Source organism: Apteryx rowi, unplaced genomic scaffold (assembly GCF_003343035.1).
Source record: "Apteryx rowi isolate R43461 unplaced genomic scaffold, aptRow1 scaffold_4, whole genome shotgun sequence".
In the NCBI taxonomy this organism is placed as follows: domain Eukaryota; kingdom Metazoa; phylum Chordata; class Aves; order Apterygiformes; family Apterygidae; genus Apteryx; species Apteryx rowi.
Genome location: NW_020450529.1, coordinates 3,744,415 through 3,768,760, shown reverse-complemented (window position 1 = coordinate 3,768,760; position 24,346 = coordinate 3,744,415). Strand labels below are relative to the sequence as shown.

The 24,346-nt window shown below is 37.4% G+C and overlaps 1 protein-coding gene across 1 annotated transcript in view; it reads left to right on the top strand.

Moving 5' to 3' along the window:
- The window catches only part of CNTN6 (contactin 6), a 92,062-nt gene that overhangs the window by 37,860 nt on the left and 29,856 nt on the right, over nucleotides 1-24,346 (top strand). The window contains exons 5-8 of the mRNA XM_026074917.1: nucleotides 2,186-2,370; nucleotides 4,850-4,986; nucleotides 8,295-8,424; nucleotides 9,437-9,587. Of these exons, the coding sequence (XP_025930702.1) occupies nucleotides 2,186-2,370; nucleotides 4,850-4,986; nucleotides 8,295-8,424; nucleotides 9,437-9,587 (603 nt within the window). The remainder of the gene's footprint in view (nucleotides 1-2,185; nucleotides 2,371-4,849; nucleotides 4,987-8,294; nucleotides 8,425-9,436; nucleotides 9,588-24,346) is intronic.

The following is a 24,346-nucleotide window of genomic DNA, read 5'->3' as shown; positions in this document are numbered from 1 at the left end:
ATAGCTGCGTTTTTTTTAAATGGTTAAAAAGTAATCTGGCTTACAGAAATTCTGCATGAATGATACCATACAAGATTTATGGGGAAATAGCACCTTTTAATAGACCAACTACTGCATTTGACAAAAAATGGGCAAGACCTCCTGAGGTTCCTAGTAAGGGATAATATTAAACAGATTTGCACCTGAAAGAATAGGTTTTTGTCTCGTAGTGAAGGACAAATAATAAAGGTGGTGATGGCAGCTACTGTTGTCTGAAGAGTTTGGGGATTTAAGTAACTGTTTAGGTTTTGTACCAAGATAGTAAATAGAAGAATAAAATCTCAGTTGTTCTTTCCAGTTCTTTCCCTGGTTTATGAAGTCTGGCATATCCCAGGCTCTCTTGTTAACAGTAGATTGCTCAGCTGTATTGGAGGGGTCATGTGCAAGTCAGAACTTTGTATAAATACAAATAGTGTGTGTGTATGAGTATATTTATCATACAGGGCTAACTTCAAAATCTGGAACAGATTGTGTGTAGTTACAAACCACTTCCACAGGCAGCTCAGTTATCATGATGAAAAAGGTTAGCTAGCCAAACTATTATGTTCCTTAAGTAGCTCTTGGAGATCCCTTGGTTAAATTTGTTGTCTACAGTTATGTTTTATAGAGCAGGGGGAGGGATAGCTTAGAGGTGCTGTTGCCTAGCTTATTAACTTCCACCTGCATTCAGCAAATGCTTAACTTCCAGTGTACCTGCTCTGTTTTGCGTTTATAATGCAATGCAKAAATAAGCAGATATTAAATGTTACTCATCATATTTCAGAGTGGTCTAGCTCTAAATTGTCTTTTATGTAGTCTTTCCTTTGCTTATGCACCCGTACTTACACTGTTAACATCTGGCCAGTTGTTCAATCCACGTAATTGGACCAGCACTCACACTATTTACAGGTCCTGATTCTTGCTATCTGTGAGTCATCTCATGAACGCCGTGGCCAAACAGACTCAAGATGCAGTGTTTAGGCCTAAGTTTGCCAGTGTTAGGTTAATTTTTTCCAGTGTGTATTAGTCACTTAGTTTCTCTGGTCAATAAACAAGGATTTGAACCAGAGACCTAAATAATTTGAAGTGTGAGCAGTTACGGCCTCAGCTAACAAGCAGTAAATGCTTTGTAAGTTGGAATGCAAAGCCAGAGATACTGGGGAGTATCAGAGAAGGACAATACGTGCTTCTAATTTACATGAAAGTTATTTTAAAGTTTAGTGCTGAGTGTTTGCTTGTTGACATTGCTTCCAAGGGAAAAGTAGTCAGCATTTAGTCAAAGCTTCTATAAAAAGCTATTCAAAATGTAACTGTTCTTCTGCTTAGGAAAAAGCAGCTTTAGTTTTCAGTAATAGAAAAGCAACTGTGAAATCCAAAACTATTAATATTTCAAAGTGTTCTGGTGACATAATAGATCTGAAAGTGAGGTTTGTATGGTTTGTGATATTACCAGAAATCCAAGAAGTATTTATAGCTTTCTTCCCACTTGACTATTTTTTATTGCATAGAATACATTGATCCAAATATAAATGAAAATGATAAAAAGCTACAAAAACATGAAACAAGAAATATTCTCCTTTGTCTCTATCTCCTTTCAAACTCAATGTCTGATGCTTTCCCACCTCCTTGCTCAACTGTCTGTCTGCCTCCTCCACTCTGACTCCTTTTTTTATGTATACCTAGGTTTACTGGTCTTTAGCTCCTTCTCAATTCTTGTCCAATGCTTCATATTTTGAGGTGTGAAAATACCTCTAATGCTACAGAGAACTTGTTTGCTCTGAAAACCAGTCAATATTTCTGTGCTTCTGTAGTTTGTTTTCACTTCCAAAGTCTTTCCTTCAATCTGTTATTGGTGTTTAAGGGTGGGATGTGGCCCTAAGTAAGAGTTACTGTGGCAAAATCAAAATTGGGCTATCAATCAATCATACAGCTGATTGAGGGATGAAGTCCCATTGTAGAACTTGTTTTCCAAAACAAGTTAGGTGAGTTATAAAACCACACTCTTATTAACCTCTGTATGTCACTTGTAGAAACATAAGTCATTTCTTTTTATTATTTTAAGGCCTTTGACCACTCCTCCCTCAAGCTACAAGGAAAGGATTTCACATTATCTCTGCTGCTATAATAAATGCTTTTTCTTTTTCTGTAATGAAATATAATTATTTAGTCCAGTCCCTAGTATTAGTTGGAAGAGGTCTGATGGAAACTCATTGATGAAGAAAATCAAACATGACAAAACCAAAGGAGTACTTGAAATCCCAGATGTTCAGCAAGAAGATGAAGGCTCTTATGAGTGTATTGCAGGAAACATTCGAGGAAGAAACATTGCAAGAGGTCAATTATTTGTCTATGGTAAGCAGATTAATTTTTTTCATTTATTTTAGAATATGGTAGTGTGCAGATGTGTTTTGTAGATGATGTCTATTAGCCCCTTACTGAAGATATGAAATGTAGCTCAGGTTAAGCTGATTAAAAAATGATTGGAGGTCTGCAGTGACCTTCACTGAATTAAATCTTCAGCAAATGAAGATATTTTGCATTAAAACTCGGATTAGAAATGCGGGCTGTGCCATGATGAAGTTGTAAAGGTTAATATGAGACATAAAATCCCTAGTATGCTTAAACAAAGCAGTAAGGGCAGACAAAAAGGTTTACTCTCAGTACCTCACAGTTGCATAAAGCTGTGCTGCCCCAGAAGCAGATCAGGGAAAGATTCATGAGCTTCTGGTTTGAGAGGAACACTGTTTCACCTTCTATTCTAGTTGAACCATATTGCTTGATAGACTGACAGGCAGGGCATAGCAGAGGAAGCTCATCCTGCTCCCACAGTGATTCTTCCTTGTCTAAAAGTGGGGAATAATGTTTCTGTGAAACTGATCTCTTCTACCTTCCTTCCTGTGCTCATTAATTGCCTGTGGTCCAAGTCGTGTGATGCTTCATTATAGGCAAAGTGCGTTATATGCTCTTTATTACCATTCCTAATACATAGGGAGAAAATGAACATATTTTGACATGAATAAGAATTTATAGAGATCTTCTCTTTAGCTCAAATCTTTAAAAAGAAGGGGAAAAATAAAACAATGAAGAAAAACTATAGAAAGCTAAATTATGAGCCTATGATTAATATCTGGTGAGAAGACAGTGGCAAGTATTCCTTCTTTTAAGGAAGTCCCTGCTAATGAAGAGATGCAGACTTCACTGATAAGCTGCCAGTCTCCTGCAGCCATGGTTAATATCAAGATTTATGCCAGGAACAGAGCAGTCTGCTGCTGTTTTGAATATTTAATTATTTCTGTGCGTTAGGAAGTTATTTTTGTTCTCATTGCCCACTAACTTTCACAGAATATCAATCAAGCAGTATCATTAAAATTAAGTTCAGAAGATTACCTGGACATGAGTAGTAACAGCAAAGTAATTACAAAATTATGATTGGCTAATACAGTTTAAAACAATGTGCTTATTAATTGTGCTTTGTAAATTAATTAATACCTGTTGGTAGTGAAATATCTCAACAGCATTCATGAAGCATTTGCACAAGAGTTTCCTTATCATATTAGGAGTGGTCTGGTATATTATCTACATAATTGACTTCCTCTTGCTTAATTTCTGTACGGCTCTGTCTTTATTCACTCTGGATATAGCTTGTTTCTTTGGGAAATAAGCTTTCTGATCCAGGCACTGTCTGTTCTTTTGTGTAGGATATCTATATCCAGTATCTTAGGCTCTGAGAATAAAAAAGATAAGTAATTAGAATTAATTTTAAGCATGGTGACCTTTGCCAACTTCTTTATCCCAGATACTTTCACATTTTGTAAACTGGGTTGCTGGAGTTGTGTGAACCTGATGTTGCATGATCTAGGGGTACTTTGTCAGGACGTGATTTACAGCTATCTGCCAGCCTCGTAGCTCTGGAGAGACTTTCAGCAGCTTGTTCTGCTTGTCTCAATGGATGACAATTCCATTCCTAAAATGGAACTGTCCTTTATAAGGACTAAATATGGAGTGTATAGAGTTATACTTATAACCCAGCCAAGAATCTTCTACAGGACATTAAGAAGGTATCCATTTATTCTAGAGGCTGGAGTTGGAGGGATCTGACCTAGTACCTTGCTAAGCATGTGGTTTGGTCTTATCCCAAAGCTGAAGTTAGTCGTATTCTAAATGTCAGCCTCCCTCAAGTTAATTCCTGCTCAGTTCAGTCCTTAAGTGTTTAGTTGGATGTGTATGAAGCTCAGACATGATTCTTGCAGATTCTCCTTTTACATAGCAATAAACTTGTGGCAATGGGCTGTTCTCTTGCAAATATTCTGAACATGTTAGTCTAATCTGAATAGCTTTATTTTCTTCATGTTTTATTTGTGTTGTAAATTACATTTGAAGAATCCATGGACTCAGATAAGAGTGATGTCATTTACGATCCATCATTTTTATTAGCTACTGATTAATGATTCTGATGCTTCTATTTTTGGTCTACAGACTGAAATACCTCAAGAGGAAGGCTGATTTTTTCAGAATGTCAGTGTCCTAGCCCTTTCAGATAGGACATCTAGAATTTGGGGCATCTAAAAATCACTGCTTGTTCCTGAATTTAGGATGTAGAAATGAATACTATCTAGACTGAAATTCCTGATCACTAGCCACTTGATTGCTAACATTTTCCCAAGCTGGTCCTCAAGTTTAATGCCAGAGAACTGCTGTTTAGAATACACTTGCAATACAGTATGAATGCATTGGTCAAATACTAATCAGCATTATTCAGTTCATTAATTGTAGCATACCTCCAGCAAAACCACCATTTTCCTACTTAAAATGGTTTGTGTGTTCTTTTCAGCACTCCCTGAATGGGATAAAAAAATCCAAAATGCCTTTCTGCCTCTCTATGACAGTTTATTTTGGGAATGTAAGGCAAAAGGAAAACCAAGCCCTTCCTACAGCTGGTTAAAAAATGGCCAGCCTCTTATGTCAGAGGTAAGGTTCTTATCTTGCTGTTTGCTTTCTTATATGTCTCTGTGTTTTCACAGTTTAGTCATGGTGTTCATTTTACATTCCATCAGTTTTTTCAGAAGTTTATTATTAAATTTTTATGAAAATGTAATAGCATAAACTCTTTGCAACACTAAGCCTCAATAACTGGACACTAAAAACATGTACAGTATCAACGAGGGTTTTTTGTATGTATACACACCCGTACCATCTCTGTACAATATATCTTGCAGACCATCTAATTGCTACAAGATATGGCAGTAAGTATGCACAGGTTCAAAAGTAAGAAGTACAATTAGTGAAAGAAAGGCCTGTCTAGAATTACTAAACGCATGCTTGTAGATGCAGTCTCTAATTTGGGAAACCTGTAGGATGACAATTGCTTGTCTGTGGGAAAAGTATGTCAGCTAGTATTACAGACTGATCAGCCTGTTAACATACACTTTTTTGTTTCTGCTTTTAATCTGTAGGCTAGATGGACCTTTGGTCTGATCCAGTATGGCCATTCTTATGCTGTATTAATCAGTTAACCGAGTTAGTCAGCTATGAAAATCAGTTAACTTTGAGTATAATACTTATCTGACACCATGTAGAAGAATAGTAAACCAAAGGAAGCCATATGATGTGATAAGCAAAAGGTGAGTAGGTGGTTCACTTCAAGGACAAAGACCAAAGCAGAAAGGGAAACAGTTGAGTGGTAGGAATGGATGAGGAAAGGGGAAATCAATTGGACCTCAAACACTTAAGAAATCTGATCAGATGCTTATGTGGGCAAGTCTTTGAGAACTTGACTTTGGCTTTTTTTTTAAGACAGTATAATTTTTTTCCTCCTATGTTGGTCAAGCTTTGGATCATCCATCTTCCAGTGTTAAGTTGTTGGCTACCTTATGGAAAACAACTTCTGTGGCAACAGATTCTTTGCTGCCTGTGTTCTACTGAGGCCAAGTTTTCCCTAATCTGTTAAGCATCCTTCAGGCATAAAATGGCATGGCTCATCTGTAATGCAGTTTTTATTTAGTAGGGGGAAAAATAATACCGTGATTAATTTCTGTCTAGCAAGAACAGATACAGAAGCATTTCCAAAACATATGGAGTAAATCAGCACCTGCTAAGTCACAGCACCAGCACTTGTTTGACTTACTAGTGCTTATTTGAACAAATTGGAGGGAGGTCTGATCTTCCATGTGATTTTCTACTGGATTAGTCCTAAACAGAACCCAACTAGCATCTGAGAAGGCTAGCCAGAATTTACTTGAATAGTAATTTCTCAGAACCTGGTAATTTTACTCATATTGTTGCTTCCTCCTAAGCAAGATTTTGTTTTCCTCCTTCCCTCCCTCTCTTTCTCTTTGAAGACAGTGATATTTAGAGTCTGTCACTCTTCAATTGCATCCTGTCAATAAAAAAGGATAAAACACTACAGATATTTTCAACCAACACTTTCACAGTACTTAGTGTATTGTAAATGGAGTACTTCAGGCAACAAAATACTGATTGTTATTGCTCAATGGACAAAATGGATAGTTTGGAGGTGAAAGTACAAGGGAGGTATAATATATTCTCTGTCACAGCATCCCTCTTGTTGGAAATATCATACAAGAAATACATTCCGTATGCTTTCCACCTTAGAGCTGATTTTGAGCATATTGTCTACTTTGTCAAACCTTTCTCTCTGGCCACCTAGCTGGTCATTTCTACATTATTTCTGTTTGTGTACATGTTGTGCTGTATTCTTCTTTGTCTGCATAGCTCAAAAGAGCTATCTGAGAATGATGGAGAATTCAGCATGTGTATGAAATGCTAGTGTTACTTCACAAGGCATTTTTATATTCAAAGGATGTTTGTAAAAATAGAATGCATTGAGAGGATAGCAAACAGCCTGAAGGTAAAACTAAGTATGCAGAAGATATCTGTAGCGAGAGGCTCAAAAATTAGCAGTGGATAAGTAATGTAGTGTTGTTAATTAGTTTGCAATATACCAGCCATACAACCGCAGGCTGTGCTCTCATCAAATTTCCAAGCTAAACAAGGTTGGACTGGGTCAGTTCTTGGTTGGGAGACCTCCAAGGAAAATCCTGGGAGTGAGGAAGGAAATAGTTTGGCTCAATAGGTGGTGCTCTCCCCTCTGGATGTACACAGCAAGAGATGTCCACTGAAGAGCCTGTGAAACTGGCTTCTCTCTGACAATTAACAAGTTATTTGTGAACTGCTGAATGTATATAGTCTATTCTAGATGCTTATAGTTCAGCAAAGGACTGTATTGTATACTCTAACAATGTATGGTCCCCTTAAATTCTTCAGAGGCAGTAATGTCAGACTAAAGCATAGTAATACTTGCAGTTTTAGACTTGCATTTATGGTGATGGAATTATGTTCCCTGTTGTGGGTTTCTTGCATACTGATCCATTTTGGAGAATATACTCTCTCTTCCTCTTCAGTTTTCTACTTTGTGATGGAGTTGTTATTGTCTGTGAAGGCTGGTAATAGTTAAATCTTGAAATATTTGAGTCCAAGTTATGCTTGTAGCACAAAACAGACTTTACTATTTGCTGAAATAAGGCAAATAAAATTCCTTTTAATATACAAACCAAGCACTGGCCCACATTTACCTATTGTGCAGTTGCCTGTGTTTTGGCAGAATCACTCTAAAGTTCAGAGCAACTTGGTGTGAATAGAAATTCAAGCCATAAGGAGCTTATTCTCAGTCTGATCTGAACAGCTTTCCTGTAGGTTTCCAATAGGAATTTAAGTGTTGACTTTGAGTGGAACTTTTTCAGCACATTTTCCTTCAGTAAAATGCAGATCTGATGAAACTTTCTTTATATTTGAGCTCTCCCATGGAGTTTTTCTGTTCTCTAGATTCATATAATCAGATAAGAAGGGTAGACTCTGCTTTCTCATATCCTCAGAGGGCTGCATGCATTCAGTTCTTGGGAGTTGTATGGAAGACATTTAAGGCTTCCTGAGTGGTGCAGCCATACCTGTCCTGCGACGTCTGCTTCCTGGGAAAGCAAAACCACAAACTCACAACTCACCAAGTAGTTAAACACATGCTACAGCTGGAACAGGTGGAGAAACCTCCCAAAGGAGTGACTCTTCAATGTGTGCTTAGTGGTCCTATAAGATAATGACCCTTGTATAATCTCTACTCTGATGTATTTGTCCATGTTGCTTAAAGAACCATCTCTATTTCTGAATCATGAGCAGGTACATTAGTATGGTACCAGAAAACCTTGGGATTGTTCACTCACTGATTCTGTCAATGTTTTTGCCTTTTTTCTTCCATTTATCAGGAGAGAATTCAAATAGAAAATGGAACTCTTATCATAACTATGCTGAATATGTCAGACTCTGGCCTCTATCAGTGTGTTGCAGAAAACAAATATGATGCTATTTATGCCAATGCTGAGTTGCGGGTCATAGGTGAGTAAATGTTAAAATGATTGGATACTGAGTAGATACCTGGCAGTTCAAGTCTGTGCATACTTCTTTACTAGTTACTCTTCATGAATCATGTTCTTGATTTCATGGTTACTTGGGGAAAGGGTGTTTTGGGGGAAAACTCTGTTCATGTGTGTGTAACTCCTCACATACATGCAAGTTTAATGAATATTGTTTCTCACTATTTTGAGTTACTATTAGTTATTCTGCAATTTGAAAGAGTCATTTCAGAGAGCATGAAGAAGTTTTGATATTAAACAGAACATATGACAAATACATATATAAACACAACATAGTAAATCTCAGTAACAATTACTAGAGATGCCCATAAAATGGGATTTGTTCATATAGGAAACATATCCTTGCATAGATATCCAAATACAAAGGCTGTTCAACACTCACACCAGTGAAGCCATCGAAATGCAGACTTTAACAACACCTAAGCGTTATATAGGACTTCTGTTTTCCCCTTCTCCAAGAGTGGGTTTCCCCATAAAGTAACGGACAAATCCTTGTGCATAACAAATATATGTTCAGAAATCGGAGTCAGTTCATGAACAAAGTCGCAACAAAATTGTATTTATGGCTGAATACTCTTAAATTCTCTGCAAGGAAACACCTCTGGGCTAGAATCAGAAGAAATATCTTTATTCTGCTAACATAGTTGTACTCATGAATCTCATCTTTTGTCTAAGATGAACCCTTTCTTCCAATCTTCAGATTATTCTAAGCAAAGACTGTCAGAGCTACAAAATGCTGTATCACTAGTATTTTTCCAAGTAGACAGTTTAGAAATGGTAAGATAAATAGGACACAATGAATTTCCTTCTTTGATACTTAAACATTTTTGATTTATCTACTTTTGCAGAAACTATGAAAGCAAAGCAATTATTGGATTCCCCTACTATGTTATTCAGAGAGAAAAATTTAGCAAGTTCATTTAACCTCTAAGCTGCATATATTCTGCTCTTTATTCTTACTTCCTTTTTTTTAGCTGCAGCCCCTGATTTTTCCAAAAATCCTGTGAAAAAAATGTCTGTTGTTCAAGTTGGAGGTGAAGTTACAATTGGATGTAAACCAAGCGCTTCTCCCAGAGCGGTTATTAAGTGGAAAAAGGGCTCGGAGGTTTTGCGCCAGAACAAAAGGTACTGTAATAAACTAGTTTCTGGATTGTTGGGTGTTCTCTGCTTTAACATTATTTAAACATCACTGAAACATAGCTGACTTAGTATTGCTTTTGACAGCTCATTGATGGAAAACTTTGATGCCAGAGGCCTATTTGTCTTTAGCAGTGGCCATACAATTCTGCAGATATAAAACTGATTGAGAACAAAGCTAAATCAAATACATGTGGGTAATCATATGATACATATGTTTGTGTTCATCGGCAGTTAATTCACTGCAGTGCTACCAGAATTGACTGTTTACCACATGCAAAGCCTAAGTGAATCAGCTTCATGTAGGAGACATCAGTGGAGGCTTTAGGGAAGTGGAATATACCCCCAGGCTGCAGCATAATTGCTCAGCATCTGTACAGCTTGTCTAATAACCCATAGGCTATATCAAGCCTCCATATTCTGTCTTTATTGTTTAGACAAGATTTTGCCAGTGGACCAGGTTAACTTTATGTTCCCTAGCCATTACAGTGAGTTTTTTCCATTTTTATTTCCTCCAAACCACCATCAAACTTTCTTACCCAATGACATGAATGAGAATTGGAAGAAACTTTGTGCCACCTTCTGATAAAGTTTATAAAGTAGGACTACTGTGGTTTCCTGCCCACCATGGGCAAGAGCACTTGTGATAGGCACTATACAAATGGATGGGGAGAACGGACTTGACTGTTTGGCATTCTTAGAATGGTGCCTGTATACATAAGGTCTCTCAGGTAGTTCTTTGAGTTTTTTGGGGTGTGTGTGTATGGAGTTTGGGGGGGKTTTGTTTTTTTTTAATATGGTGTGCTACAAAAATGTTGGGGGTAGTGAGACCAAAGTAGAAAGAGGGATGAGTTAAGCCTGATGCTGTGAGATAGAGGATAACTTGACTTGGTAACTTTCTCTAGCCTTCTAAAACTTTGCAAGGAAAAGCAATTGCAAAATATTGTATACTCCTTGATGCTTTACCTTGAAAAATTGTCATAAATAACTTTTTAACATTTTTCCTTTTCCATTTTACATTTACATGGCAAAAGTATTCAAGAAGCTAATTCCCACAAGTTAATAATCTTGTATTAACAATATTACTTAAATGTCTTAATCTTTGAAATAACAGCAAATCTATAATATTTAGCAGCATGGTCTTGGCAGAGCTTTTCTGATGTTTTGTCTGTGAAGACTAATCACTTATTTGAGGGTTAACTACATTATCACAAGTTAATGTTAATTAAATGGGAAGACATTAAAATCAAAAGCTACTCACTGACTTAAGTGAGTTCTGAACAGTATACGCTATATATTCTACATTTTTATATAGAGAAAGCATCTAATGACAGAAGGATGAAATGGGTAACAGTGTCCAAGAATCGTAATCTTTCTCAGCCAGTCTTTCAGTGCAGAAGTAACAGCAATGCTGTTTTATCACATTGTTTTCACAGACTAAGTCTGGAATTAGTTATTCATGAAGCTCTGGAGATCAAATGCAAGATAGTGCATACAGTACTAGTTGCTCAGGGAAGTTGGTTCAGATCACATAAGACTTAAAACGATTATAATTCATTGAAACAACATGATATCCAAAACTGTGACACAATGAAATATCTTTCTATTTCATACTGCAGCAACATACAATGCTGATAAAAGTAAAGTAAAGGTCTATCTGCTGCTTTACACAGGGCTTTAATCTGAAGGGTGTATGTGAGAGTGCAAATCTGTTGAGAGGTATTTTGCATAGGTACTCACAGCAAAACTTGGATCAGCAATCTATGCCAGCATCTCTAGAATCTTTTGAAAAGAGCTGTCCAATGATTTTTCCATCTTTTCAATAATGCCAGTTTTATTCTGTTTAACTGCTCAATTATTAACCAAATGTATTTTTCTAATTAGTGCTTAGTCAAATCTTTTACTTACTTGCATTTTGATTGTGCAGTCTATTCAGTGAAAATGCCTATTCATTCCTACTGAATGCAGTCTACTCCTATAGTATGTAGAAGCACATTCAGTATGCATAACTTGCCAAGGGTAATATCTAGATTTTTCTGGTGTTCATGAGTATGGCAGCAGGGAGATCAGCACTGTCTAAGATGTACAACACATAACTAAGCCTGGATTTTGAGGCTCCAGCATCATGATATTCCCATCTGATTTGCTTATAACAAAACAATATTTACATACTGCATATGGTATTTACTTGTACTTTGGTATTAATTTACTAACAATAATTATCAACATGCATTGATTTCTGAGTATCCCATAAGACCTTCTGCTGCTTAGCAAAAGTAAACAAAAAGCAGAATTTACATTGAGGCAAAGGAGGAAGGAGTTTAAACTCCATGTGCAAAACATTATACCAGTGTGTCCACTGGTGCAAAGTAGTATTTATGGGGCTTGTCAATTATTAAATGACAAAATACATAATACCACAGTTTTAAAGAAGACAAATAATCTATACCATATTTCTTCCAGGGATCTTTGGGATGGAAAAAAGAAAATGAAATAAGGATTTGTATGGCTGTCATTTTAGTACTTTAATTAGGTGAGAAGAAAAATCACATGTATCTTTGCTCATAAAGAGAAAAAACCTGCTCTGCCTCTCTGTGTATATATGATTAAATCCTGACATGTCACATATAGATGAACTATTTTAACTAAAGCTTTTGTCATTTCTGCTCCTATTTTATTGTGCAGCATTTAGAATCTCTATGGACTACTAGCCCCTTTTTTCTTTTCTTATCTTTTTGGGATATATATGCGGGGGGGGTGGGTGGGAAACAATCCCTCAGCTCTGACAGCAATATTGTGATGGACATATTGCTATATAAGTCAAACCACATAACTTCTTTAGAATGACTTGGACCAATTCAATCTTTTGGTACAGAAATAGTGCAACTAGACCTTTGGGGAATATTTCACCCTAAAGGAAAAAGGATATTCTTTTTCACCTTCTTACTCATGGTGATGGTCATGCATGGTAACTGCTCTCACTGGTCCTCTGAGCTCTTGATATCGCAAGATAACACTGCTGGTATATTTATGTCAGTTTGCAGGTATGTAAATAAATGTGCTAACTAGAAAAAGCTAATTAAGCTGTTAATAAAAGCACCAAGAAATATTTCTAGCTTATTTACTTTGTTTTTTATCAAGCTCTTTTATGTTTATCAAGAGGCAATATTTGGGCCTCTATTTGATCAGTATCTTTAGATTTTTCTGAATCTGAAGGGCCTTCCTTTGACTCTCCTGCCCCAGTCTAATGGTGAAGGTCCTCAGTCCTTAATCCCCTTTTCAGGGCAGAGACAGCTTCGTCTGTCCCCTCTTGTCTCTCCCACCTCAGTAGTTCAAACACATCTCTGCCTGGATCTTCAACTACTTGGATGCTCTGACTCACAGAACATACTTTGACGTGTGACAGTTGAAGCATGCATACATGTCAATCTTTACATTAGAGGGTAAAACAAGCCTAAACATACCTGAATAAGGTCTGCTTACTGTTTCCCATCTTAATGACCTTTCTACAGTTCAGTATTCTCTTTCAAAATTATCCAAAATAGCTAAAATCCACCCTCACTTGTACTGCTTGGCCTTTGAGTAGTTGGGTTTATTTTTGTTTCACACAGATGGCCATTTTATAGAGGGAATTCAAGATTATCAGCCACAGGAATCAAAAAGGAATTTCACAATTGTCTAATCATAAATCCTTCTGTTTATAACTGTTTTCTTCAGATGGTCTCCTGCCCTCAATGTCCCCCAGTTAGCTTCTCTGGATCATCTAATACAGCTTCAGGTTTTCTTTTACGCAATTAACCTCCTTTGAATTCAGAAATGGTCTTTCAGGAGCAGTACCACTTGCCCAATGGGCAACTGTTGAAGTTTAAAGAGGTTTTGTCTGCCCTTTGCTAAATGCAAGATTTTTTTTCCTGGCATGTAGTATGGATTTTAGCTCAATGCAGAGATGAGACAAAAAGGAAAAATTCATGCTCTGAATGCCTAGGCTGTGATGTTTGACATAGATGTGAATTATGTCCATATATGTTATATATATTCTCAATAAGAAGCACAAAGTTTCTTCAGGTTATCATTTCATGTGTCCCCACTGAGGAGAAGGGAGAAAGAAACAGCAGAAGCTTCAATATACAAATTGTTCCCAAATTTGCAAGTCTAAACACTCTTCTCCTCGGAGAGGTATGTTTTGCCATTGCTTTCAGTGGGTTCAGGATCCTCATGGAAAACTTACTGTTTTTGAAAAATTCTTTTTCATTGAAGCATTTTAATAAATGGGAGTTTGAATCCCATTTGCTTACCAGAGAGCAGTGCTATTCCCTCATCACAAGTCAAGGATCCCCAAACGCTGTAGTGACTGCATGTAAACATGGGATTTGTTTCCCTCAACTATCATTTACATTCTGGGTGAAGCGTAGAAGTGAGGTAGGCTGAAACAGTGCATTGTCATATACAGCATTTTTATGCATTAATAATTAGTAATAAGCAAATATTCATAATGTCTTTTTTAGGGAGTGGACAAAGTATGTCTAGAAGTCAATAAAATGTTCAATATTTGTTGACTCCTAGTCTTTCTTGTAGGACAGTTAAATTCTGTCTCTGTGAAGGATGAGAACTGATTCTGTGCTATAAACAAGCCTCCTATACATGGTTAGATATTTCTCCCATGCCACACTTGGTTTTGTTGTTTTGCATACAAGTTATTGCCATTTATCGAAGGAAACATGGGAGAATGATTGAACACTGAAATGAAAAGTGGTCTTTCAACAACCTTATGCAAAGAAACTTTAATAGGTGTAATTGTAGACTTCTTTTGGGGGAGGGGGGAATTACCTGGTAATTGCTGAGGTCTTGCAGCTTTGGAGCATCAAACTCTGAGGAATTCTCCTGTTCCCATGTAAAATGCAATGACCCGATAGGTTCTATTAACTGAAGGGGTCTGATCTGCTTGCAGCTGTATGCTGCATCTGAACTACCCTATTCATCTCCCAAGCAGGACTGTTCTTCTGCAGCTTTCTTAGTATGTGTAGCTATGACCTACTTCTTCACTTCCGTTACACTATTTGGAGTCAGAAATTTTATCACATTTTAAATTTTTATTATTTGGGGGGAAGTGTGTATTTATGTCAATGACTGTTGGATTTAGAAAAAGAAAATTAAAAGCAAGCCAATTAGTTGGTAAATGTTTAAAGCCCTCAGTCCACTGATTAAAAATATACCAAATATATTGTACTGTGAAGTAGCATTTTGACTTGACTTCTTTGCAAAGAAATGTGTCAGGGCAGTTCAACAAACTGCAATGAAACATTTCAATTACCAGAATGTCAACAGTGTTTGTTAAGCTTGTGCTGAAGCCTTCCAGAATATCCATTTTAAAAAACAACAACAAAAAAAACCTGCTTGGGGAGGAATCATAGCAAAATGGATTGAAAATTCCAAATTTTGCACTACTGTACTAACAAAAGAGGATTGATGTCACAACTTTCATTTAGCTGAAGTCAATATGCAGTTTAAGGCAGTTGTTTACATTTTATTGGCAGGCACCTCCATCTTAAATGAAGTGCCTAACTTTTAGATGAACAAAGCTGGGTGAATGAAACCTATGCCCAGTGTTTGGGGGGGAAAACACCTATATTGAACTCACACCAGATCAGTAGTAGAGCCAGAGAGAAGCCTTGTTTTGTCATCCCTCTTAATACCAGAAACCACCCTTCTTTAAGCAGTCACTGTTTGCAGATAAAGGTAGTATAGGCATTTGTATGCTGGTAGCTAGTTTTATGTACAGTGTATTTTCTCACACTATTCCAATACTTACCCTTCTATTCCCAGCTTTCTACAGCAATGTGGTTAAGTAAATAGGAATATGATATTAATATACCTATTATTTTTGAAGACCAGTTTTTGAAGCCTGGATTAAGTGTATCTCCATTTTATCCTTCTTGCTTTTCTATCACAAGAAGCTTTGCGTAGCACTAATGATATGCCTTAACCCTTCTATCTTATCAGTGTCTGTGTGCTTGTAAAGTAGTTCATTTCCTATTCTAGTTTTTAACTAGAACACTTAAATTGTGGGCATTGGCAATCAGAGCAATTCCAGATATCTTGGACAGCATCACTGTAAGCCAACATGAATGCAAATTAAGTGCATCTCTTGATGAAATTCTGATTTTACTTAGGGAACCAATGGAATTGATTCCACATCTGCTAAATTTGATTAATCATTTCAGTTCTATTCCTTGCTAACAACTAAATAGACAGAAATCAAAGACATGGATTTGTGTGCCTGCTTTCAATGCTTGGTCTGAAGTTACACATTAAGATATGAAAACGCCTGCAAAATCTGAGATTGCTTTGCAGAATTGCTATGGCTTTTCATCTCCCAGGCCACACTGCTACTACATATTCGACACTAACAAGACAAAACCCATCATTACGCCTTTCCCAAGGGAATGCTGAGAGTCACAAGGATATTCTAAAAGAAGTATCTTCTGCTCAGAGTAGCGGCCTCTATTTTTTTGTGAAAGGTAGCAGAAAAGATGATACTACAAAAGACAGTAGAGGCAGGAATATATTCACATATGTTTGATTGCTAACCGCAGTGGTATTTTCCTGTTCTCAGCATTGGGTGTAGGCATGCATAAACATGCAAACATTTGTCTATGCTTACTTCTCAATAGTGTCATTGAATCTAGCAGGACCATAAACATAGCAATACTCACTTTAAGTGAGTAAGCATGAGCAGAAATGTTTGGCGATCCAACAAAACTGATGATATTGGCATAAGAAAAGTTCTACAATCAAAGAAATGCCAGGAAGTGTCTCTGACTGACCTGAAGTACCTTCAGTCTTCCCTTTTTTTTTTTTTTTTTTTAAATGTATTCTCCATGTTTCCAGTTATTTCTGTCTGCTCCCCAAAGATGAGAAGGAAGGCAGGGGAGTGGAAGCTATGTAAGTGAAAGATGAGGGAGATGCAGGGAGAAGGAAGAATGAGCACAGATGAGGGGAAGAAAAAGACAATATTTTATTTTTCTTAATCTTACTTTTGCTTTGTTTTTCCTCTTCCTTCTTTGTTATCTTTCCATTTGAAGTCAATTCACTGCAAAGTAATGAGAAGGCAGAAGGGGACCCCTGTTGCTATTTGACCCAATGAAATGCTGGCAGGCAGTAGACAGAAAATAATAGTGCAGTAGAAGACATAAGAAAAGGGCTTTTCCTTTCCTTTCTCTCCCCTTAGGGAGTTTCATAATGGAACAAGCCAATAAACCTAATTTCATCATGTATTACTGACTACTTAATGCAATAGTGTTTAGCACATCAGATAGTATGAGCATCAAATAAGCAAATGAACCATATGTTCTCATGTTTAAAGTAGAATGACAACCTGCATGATACTGGATTTATTACAATTCCCCTTCTGTAGGACGTCTTTGTAATAGAATTTTAAATTGTTCCTACTCAACTCCTGGGAACCTTGTTAAGGTGAACCTTTCTGAGGGGCTATACTACGTGCTGAAGATGTCCCAAGCAATCTGTCACTCTTCCATGTCATATGGAGTTGTAATAAACTGAAGCCCAGTGAGTGTCAGTGTTGTGCTCTGTTGCTCTTTCAGGTTCATGTTCTGTTCCTGCTTCATGCACATAATCTGATTGATGTTTAGGATTTGATCCAAAGCCAGCTACTCTCACTGGAGTTTTTCCATTGACTTCAACAGGCTTTGAATCAGGGTTCCTAATTAGGAATGTGCACAAAAAATAATGATAGAATGCAACCTTCTGTGTTTCTCTTCTAGTCCAAGTTGTGCTGTCATGCACATCATTGCCATTGTATTTATTATTATGTTTATTGCCGTAGCATGCGGGAATACTAGTAATGGATGAAAAGCATGCTGTGCTATACTGTACAAACACCGAATAAAAGATAGTTCCTGATCCAAGAAGTGTTCAAATTAAGAGTAAAATGAGAGGTAAGAGATAGGGCTGGATATGTTGGGGAGGTGATATTAAAGGAAGCAGTAAGACATTGATTAGCATGACACACAGTTATGCTAAAACAGTTTTCAGTTATGCTATAGGCATGATGAACAAAGAGACTTCTGGGGAGGAGTTTTTTGGGATCCCTCTGAGTGTGAAGGGTTGCATGAGAGACAGCATAGGAACAGCACCTTGAAAAAGTGGCTAGTGCTTGATCAACATGGAAGGTTTGTAGGAGGATGCTAACGCTTCTGTTTTAGCCATGTGCTGGAGCTAGTGGCTGAATATCTATGAGGAGATGGTGGAGAATAGAAATTTTATTAGAGAAAGATACTTTTTTTTTCCTCTTCTATAAGAACTAACACAAATATTTTAAAGCTTTCAGTGAAAGGCAGAATAAAACACCCCTTAATGGACCTATACAAGTGATAGAATATTACTCATACACTCAAAAAGACATAGTGTGTCTGTGCTCTGTCTAATTTTAAACAAGGATGTGGATCTAAGGCTTCAGTGAACAACATACAGTTCCTATTACTATAGTACAAATTAAGCACAAATTCTATAGCCTAATGAGGATTTCTCTTGGGTTTCCTACAAACAAACAGATAGCCAAACCAGTGGGCAGGCAGCTAGAGGTGATGATGAGCTAAAGATGTGAGAGCAAGGACATATGCGTAAAGTGATAAGAGTCATCAGTATGGAAGTTGAAATCACCAAAGATGAATGTTATAAGACTGAGGAGAAGAATAGAGGGAATCAGGCTGAGCTCAGAAAGGTGGTTGATGGCAAAGTAGCAGTGAGAGTTCCTCAGGGGAGGAAAATGGAAATTTTGGTCTCTCTTTTTCACTGTATTAAAATTTATTTGTTTGAGTTAGGGAAATTGAACTATTCATCCCAAAAAACCTTTCCTGATTTGATTGATAAAAATTAATGACTCCAGCATTAGAACCTATCTACTGCATGAGCATCTCCAGTATTGCATATCTAGTATGTGCCTGTGCATGCACGTGCATGTGCTTATGAACATGCTGTCCAGGGTTTCTGAAAACCAAGCCAGTACCACCCTGGCTACCTTCTGTCACTTGCTTGTTGTATATATAGAATACTTTAAAGGCAACAGCAGGTTGTATCATACTTTTACTTTTAAAATATGTTCTGACAAGCAGATAGGGAAGAATGTTTCTGTAAGTGAATTAAACTCCTACACAGAGGGTAATTCAGGGCCTTATGCACTGCTTAAATTCTACTAAAGTCCCATATTAAGGGCTTAGTTTTACATCTGGAATGAATGTGGTTGTATGAATGGCTGCATCTCAACTCCTAATGATGTCTGAATCATCATAAAAAATAACGATTACTAGTGCAATTAGATTGAATAATGGTAGTGTGGGCATACCATCCTTTGCTGGAAGAACTTTTCTCTGAAGTACCAGGGTTGTTAAGATCTTATAAAAACAGCACTTCTTGGCAAATAGAAAAAATAGCAACCTTTTTGTCTGGCAATTATGTTTATTTTCCACTTGGATTCTCACCATAGGATTTTGCAATCTCTGATTCCCAATTCCTTCCTTCTCAGTATACTACTATATCATAGCTTTTTCTCCTGTGAATATTCAGACTGATCAGAGTAATGGCTAAATAAATTCTGTGTTTCATTGTGCCCTGTCCACAGGGTTGACCTATAAACCAAGAAATCTTTCTTTTTGGCTGGATATGCTACAGTTCTAGTGTGTGGCTCATGTCTCAGTCAGGAACTATACTAGATACGTCACGTCATGACATCTACTGTTTAGATGCAGATTTAAAATAGGACAAGGATAGACACAGGGAAGAGAAGAGCCATAAACAGGGCATATCTTGTAAATATGACATTAGGCTAAGTTATCTACATGGGAAAAGGCCAGAACTGTGGGGGGGTGTTTGGAGCTGCAGACTAGGGGTGAGTAGACCCATGAGCAGCTTAAAATTATTGCAATGATTTAGAAAAATGAAAGGATTTAAACATGATGAACAACATTTGGGGGGGGGTGCTTATTTGTTTTGTTTCATTACTAAACTAATTACTGATTTGGCATGTCTTTCTTTCCTGTACACAGAGAGGTGCTGTTGCCCAGTATTGCCTAGTTGCAAGATTTGAGACATATTACTGCAATGGATGTACACCTATGTCTACAGACATGGTGTTTTTGTCAATTTTTTTCTTTGGTCATTGCATGAGGACCTCTGCCTTACATTTAGTACTTGAGTATGTGAAAGAAAAGGCTTTACAAACATCTCCATTTTGTATTAATGGGATTACCATCTCCTCAACACACTGCATTTTGTCTGGAAGCTTTACAGTGCACTAAAACAGTGCAGTTCAGATGTCTGTCTGTAATTGCATAAAATAAATATTTGTGTTCACAAATTGTGCAGAGACTCTACTCCCTAAGTTATCTAGAAAAATGGCAAAAATAATGTTCCTTTTCAACTAGCAAGGAACAGTGTTTTATTGTCACCTTCTACTATTGCTAATAGTATTTTTTTCTAAAATATTTTAATAACACCAGCTAGATACTGTAACTTTGATCCAAATAGTTAACACAGAGTATAATGGCATTTATTTTATTTCCAGTTAATTATCAGTCATTTCTGAAGCTCATTTATATCATCATGCAGATAAGCAAAATCTTCTGTTAAACATAGTTTATTAAATGGCAATACTATTAGCATACAAATTGCACTCAGAATAGGATAAACAGGTACAAAGATCATTAACATATAATACAGACAGTTGGATCTCAGATGGGACTCAGTGGGACCTTTTCAAAAATACCAGAGCTGTCATCATCAAGTAAATTCATTCACTCGGTCAAACTTTACTTACATTTCCATCTGCATAAATCACTACTAATTCTGAGACTCTTGAGAATTGTGCTCACTTTTCTGCCCCTTGCTTACTTCCCCTTGTACTTTTAAATTTAGCTTCTCTCATGCTTACCAATCTCTGTAAAATTAGAAAAGTTGATTTAATGTCTTAGTGTCTGCTAGCATACCTGAAGAAATGTATAAACGATACATCTTTTCATAACCTATGAAAGCAAGAGTGGTTTTGTTCTTGAGCAGTAAACTGAGACTGAGAAGACCTGGTTTTGAAGAGGATATCTTATGTGAACTCAGCTAATAAAAATTCCTTTGCCTCTGATTTCATCAGATCCAGAATACTCCCTTTTTATCTGTACAGTACTGTGATGATGACTTCAGTAACATTATGAGGTGTCAGACACTTGATGTTAGAGGCAGGCAGGAGAAGAGTGAATCTTTAAATTAAATATTAGGGTTACTTTATTTTGAAAGGCATTATTTTATGCCCTTAAAGAGATAACTGTCCTATTGGCAGTGCTGAAACCTGCGAAATAGGTTTGATTCACCTCCAGTTTTACACCAATGTAACTCAATTGATTTTGATGGGGATTTCAGAGATATTTGCTGTATTGAATTAATGCAGTTCACATACATGAATTAAAATTGTTCCTCTCTCTAAAACAGATTGGCTGAACAATACAGCAGTGCACAAAATTACCTTCACTGCACTTTAAAATCTAATGAGTTGACACCTCCTTCTTTTCTCAGATTTTTCTGTCATCCTTGTTAAATACATATTATTCTTTCATGCTCTTAAGATCAAAGCAAATAGCCATCAACAATCTTTTGTTCACATGAGACAACACTTTCAGAGACGATTTGTTTGGCCTGGTTAATTAAAAGCTTTACCTATCATCSCTGCTTGATTTCTCAAGTTCTTTACTTAAAAAGTATGTGTGACAATTTTAATGAGCTCTCACTTCTTCCCAGTCTCATGTCTCCCGCACAAACATTGCAGACTCTTCTTTTTGAGCACTATACAGAATTTTGACTTGAGTAGATCTTGGGTTGGTTGGTTGTTTTGCCTTTCCTTATATAATGCTTATCTTGTATATTAATAGAGTCACTCAGGGAACGATTTCTCAGCTGGATTGTCTAAACGCATGGCCCCATCCATGTGTTAACGTGCACGTCTGTGTTACCTAAGCTGAAAAGTAAAATACAAATCACAAGTTGAGAGACTGTGGTGGGATATGATAACACCTGGTAAACTGCAAGAGGCTCAGAGTTCAGGAGGGAGCCACTGTTTGCTGCCCCTTGCTCTACAACGATGTGGATCAGTCAAATGAAATTAGTAGGTTAAAAACAAAAGAAGATAGGTTACACTATGCTTAAATAAACTGGGGAAAGACTTCTCACAAACTGTTGTTGGACAAAATGTTTACAGAGGTTCAAAGAGCTTTGGACTCATTCCTGAAGGCAGAATTAGTCCTATTTAAGAAGATGCTATCTCTGATCAAAAACCCTGAGTCACAGATCACTTGGTGCTGGGAAAGGATGCTGGGAACTGCCACTGCTTCCTCGCCCTGCCCTTGCCCTCGTCCAGTGGCACCCATTGCTGGCTACTGTCCAAGACAGAAAGTTGGCTAGACGTATCTCTGAACTGGTCTTCAGTAGGGTTATCTTATATTATGGTTTCTATGAAGTGAATTTCATCCACTGTATCATTTCTTTGTGGGGGCAAGTTCCCATGCTTCTTACATATGGAATGATATTTCTAGGCATTTCCAGTTAGCCCTTGTGTGGAGGAACTTCTTATGGCTTCATATAACTGGGTCGTCATCTCCTCTTTTGCTTATAGCATCTTTGTTTAATTGAGCTGTTCACCCAGAGGTCGCACCCAGCATAACTCAGGCAGCAGCACAGGCATCAAACATTAGTCCGGTAAGTATTTAAGCATCTCTTAAGTCAGAGGTGTCAGTTCATAGTTAGGCTTACGCTTAAACAGTCTCTTGCTGAAACAGGGCTTTATGAACAGCTGTGTCCCAAGTAGCTCATTCCATTCTTGCTGCTGCTTCTTTAGCAAGGATGCATTTAACAGGTCAGCTCCAAATCTTTTGCCTTTTGCCCTTTGACAGATGCTGGTTTACTTACTGACAAAAGTCCAGTTTTCCTGACAGAGGAAATATTCTTCTTGTATTATATCAGAAATGTTAAACTTCTCTTTTTCGTTGAAGTGCCTGGAATTACCTTGTCTTTTGATGCAAATGCTAAGAATTATTATTCACACAATCTAAAATGTTGTGAAAAGTAACAGTTTTCAGCAAGCCTTTGAGCAGGTGAGACGCGTGTTTCACAGCTTCTTTTTAATCATTTTTTAAAGAGCTTATCTAAAGTCCATTAAAGAAAATATTCCCATTGCCTGCCATTATTTGAAAGACAAGTGGAAGAGTATAAAATGCAATCCAGCTGAATCTACCCACAGCATAAAATCTTGGCTCCGCTGAAGACTATGGGAACTTTGCTGTTCATTCCAGCTGGGTTGGTATTTCACACCTCTTTCTTCTTGCATTTGAAATGCGTCATCTTGATTTTCTGCTCTGCTCTGCAATCTCATCCCTCTCCTGAAGCAGATCTCAGTACATCTGGAAATTGCTCACATTCTTTTCTTTAACTCCCTTTCCGGGTAACTAATTACTCAAGAGTCCCTTGTGTTTTTACATAAATTCTGCCAGAGTATCTTATTTACTGCTAGCTTCCTAATGTTCTTTAGGTAACGTGACTTCTGTTTCAAACAGCTCAAACTTTATTAGCTCACATCATGACTTTTTCTTCATTAAGCTGTGTTTTGATCAGTTGGAAGAGCCACGTCATTCTTAGCTTGCCTAATCACTGAAATATTATTTCATAACAACATTTCTTCAGGCCAAAGATTACCTAATCAGCACTTGAGTGGGTACAAAGCCCTCTTAGTGGATAAACCAGGATGTCATGAATTATTCAAGTCTCAATTCCTAGTAAAGAATATAGGAAGGCATCACAAGCCTTCAGCATCACAGCCGAAGCATCAGCTAGGCATCACAGAACTTCAGCAAAAGAGCCATAACCGTGACCCATCTCTGAGCTGGCTTAACTTCACAATTGGAAGGTTTTTTTCTTAGAGTGAGTTTCAGACTTGATTTATTTGGCAAAATAAGACACTAAGCATTTTGGTAGTATAATTTTCCTTCATATCTCAGGGGGAAAGTTTCCGTTTAATTGGCTGAAGCATTTCTTCATTAGAATAAGTTGAGGTAAGAACAGAGCATGCCGTGCTTCACAGGTTTTTGAGTGTGAAACCCACCTTTCCTGTTGCTGTATTGAGCGAGCCCATCAGTAATTTCACGGTGCCTTCCAACATCAGTTTCCATCATTTGTCAGTGTGAAGTGTACCGGGTGAATGCTTGGCACAGGACACGCTTGCCTGAAGGTGGCATGGCTGGATCTCTCACACACTCATATTCCCTGCTCAGCATTACAAGCATTTGCACAGCATTTTCATTGCTTCAGTGCTGCTTCCTCTAATAATGGCTTCTAGCACCTACTGCAAACTGGTATGAACTGGAGAAGACTGGGAATGGTGCTGGCCCACAGCTGACCTGCAACTCAGGGAGAGGAAAAGACCCTGTGGTTTTCTAGTCCCTGATATAKAGAGAGAGAGCTAAACACAGAGCCTGTACATTCAAAGATATTTCCCTATATTATTCTGTCTTTACAGACTGTTTTTCCTGTATATTTACCTAGATTGGAAGTTTTGGGGGAGCAGGATCATCTTCTTGCTTTGCCCCATGCCCATTTCAATACTCCAGTTTGTTGCTAGGACTTTTAGGTACAACTGCAATAAAAATAACAAGGCCTTAAAATTTGATGGTGAGAAACTCACTAAATTGGCTCAT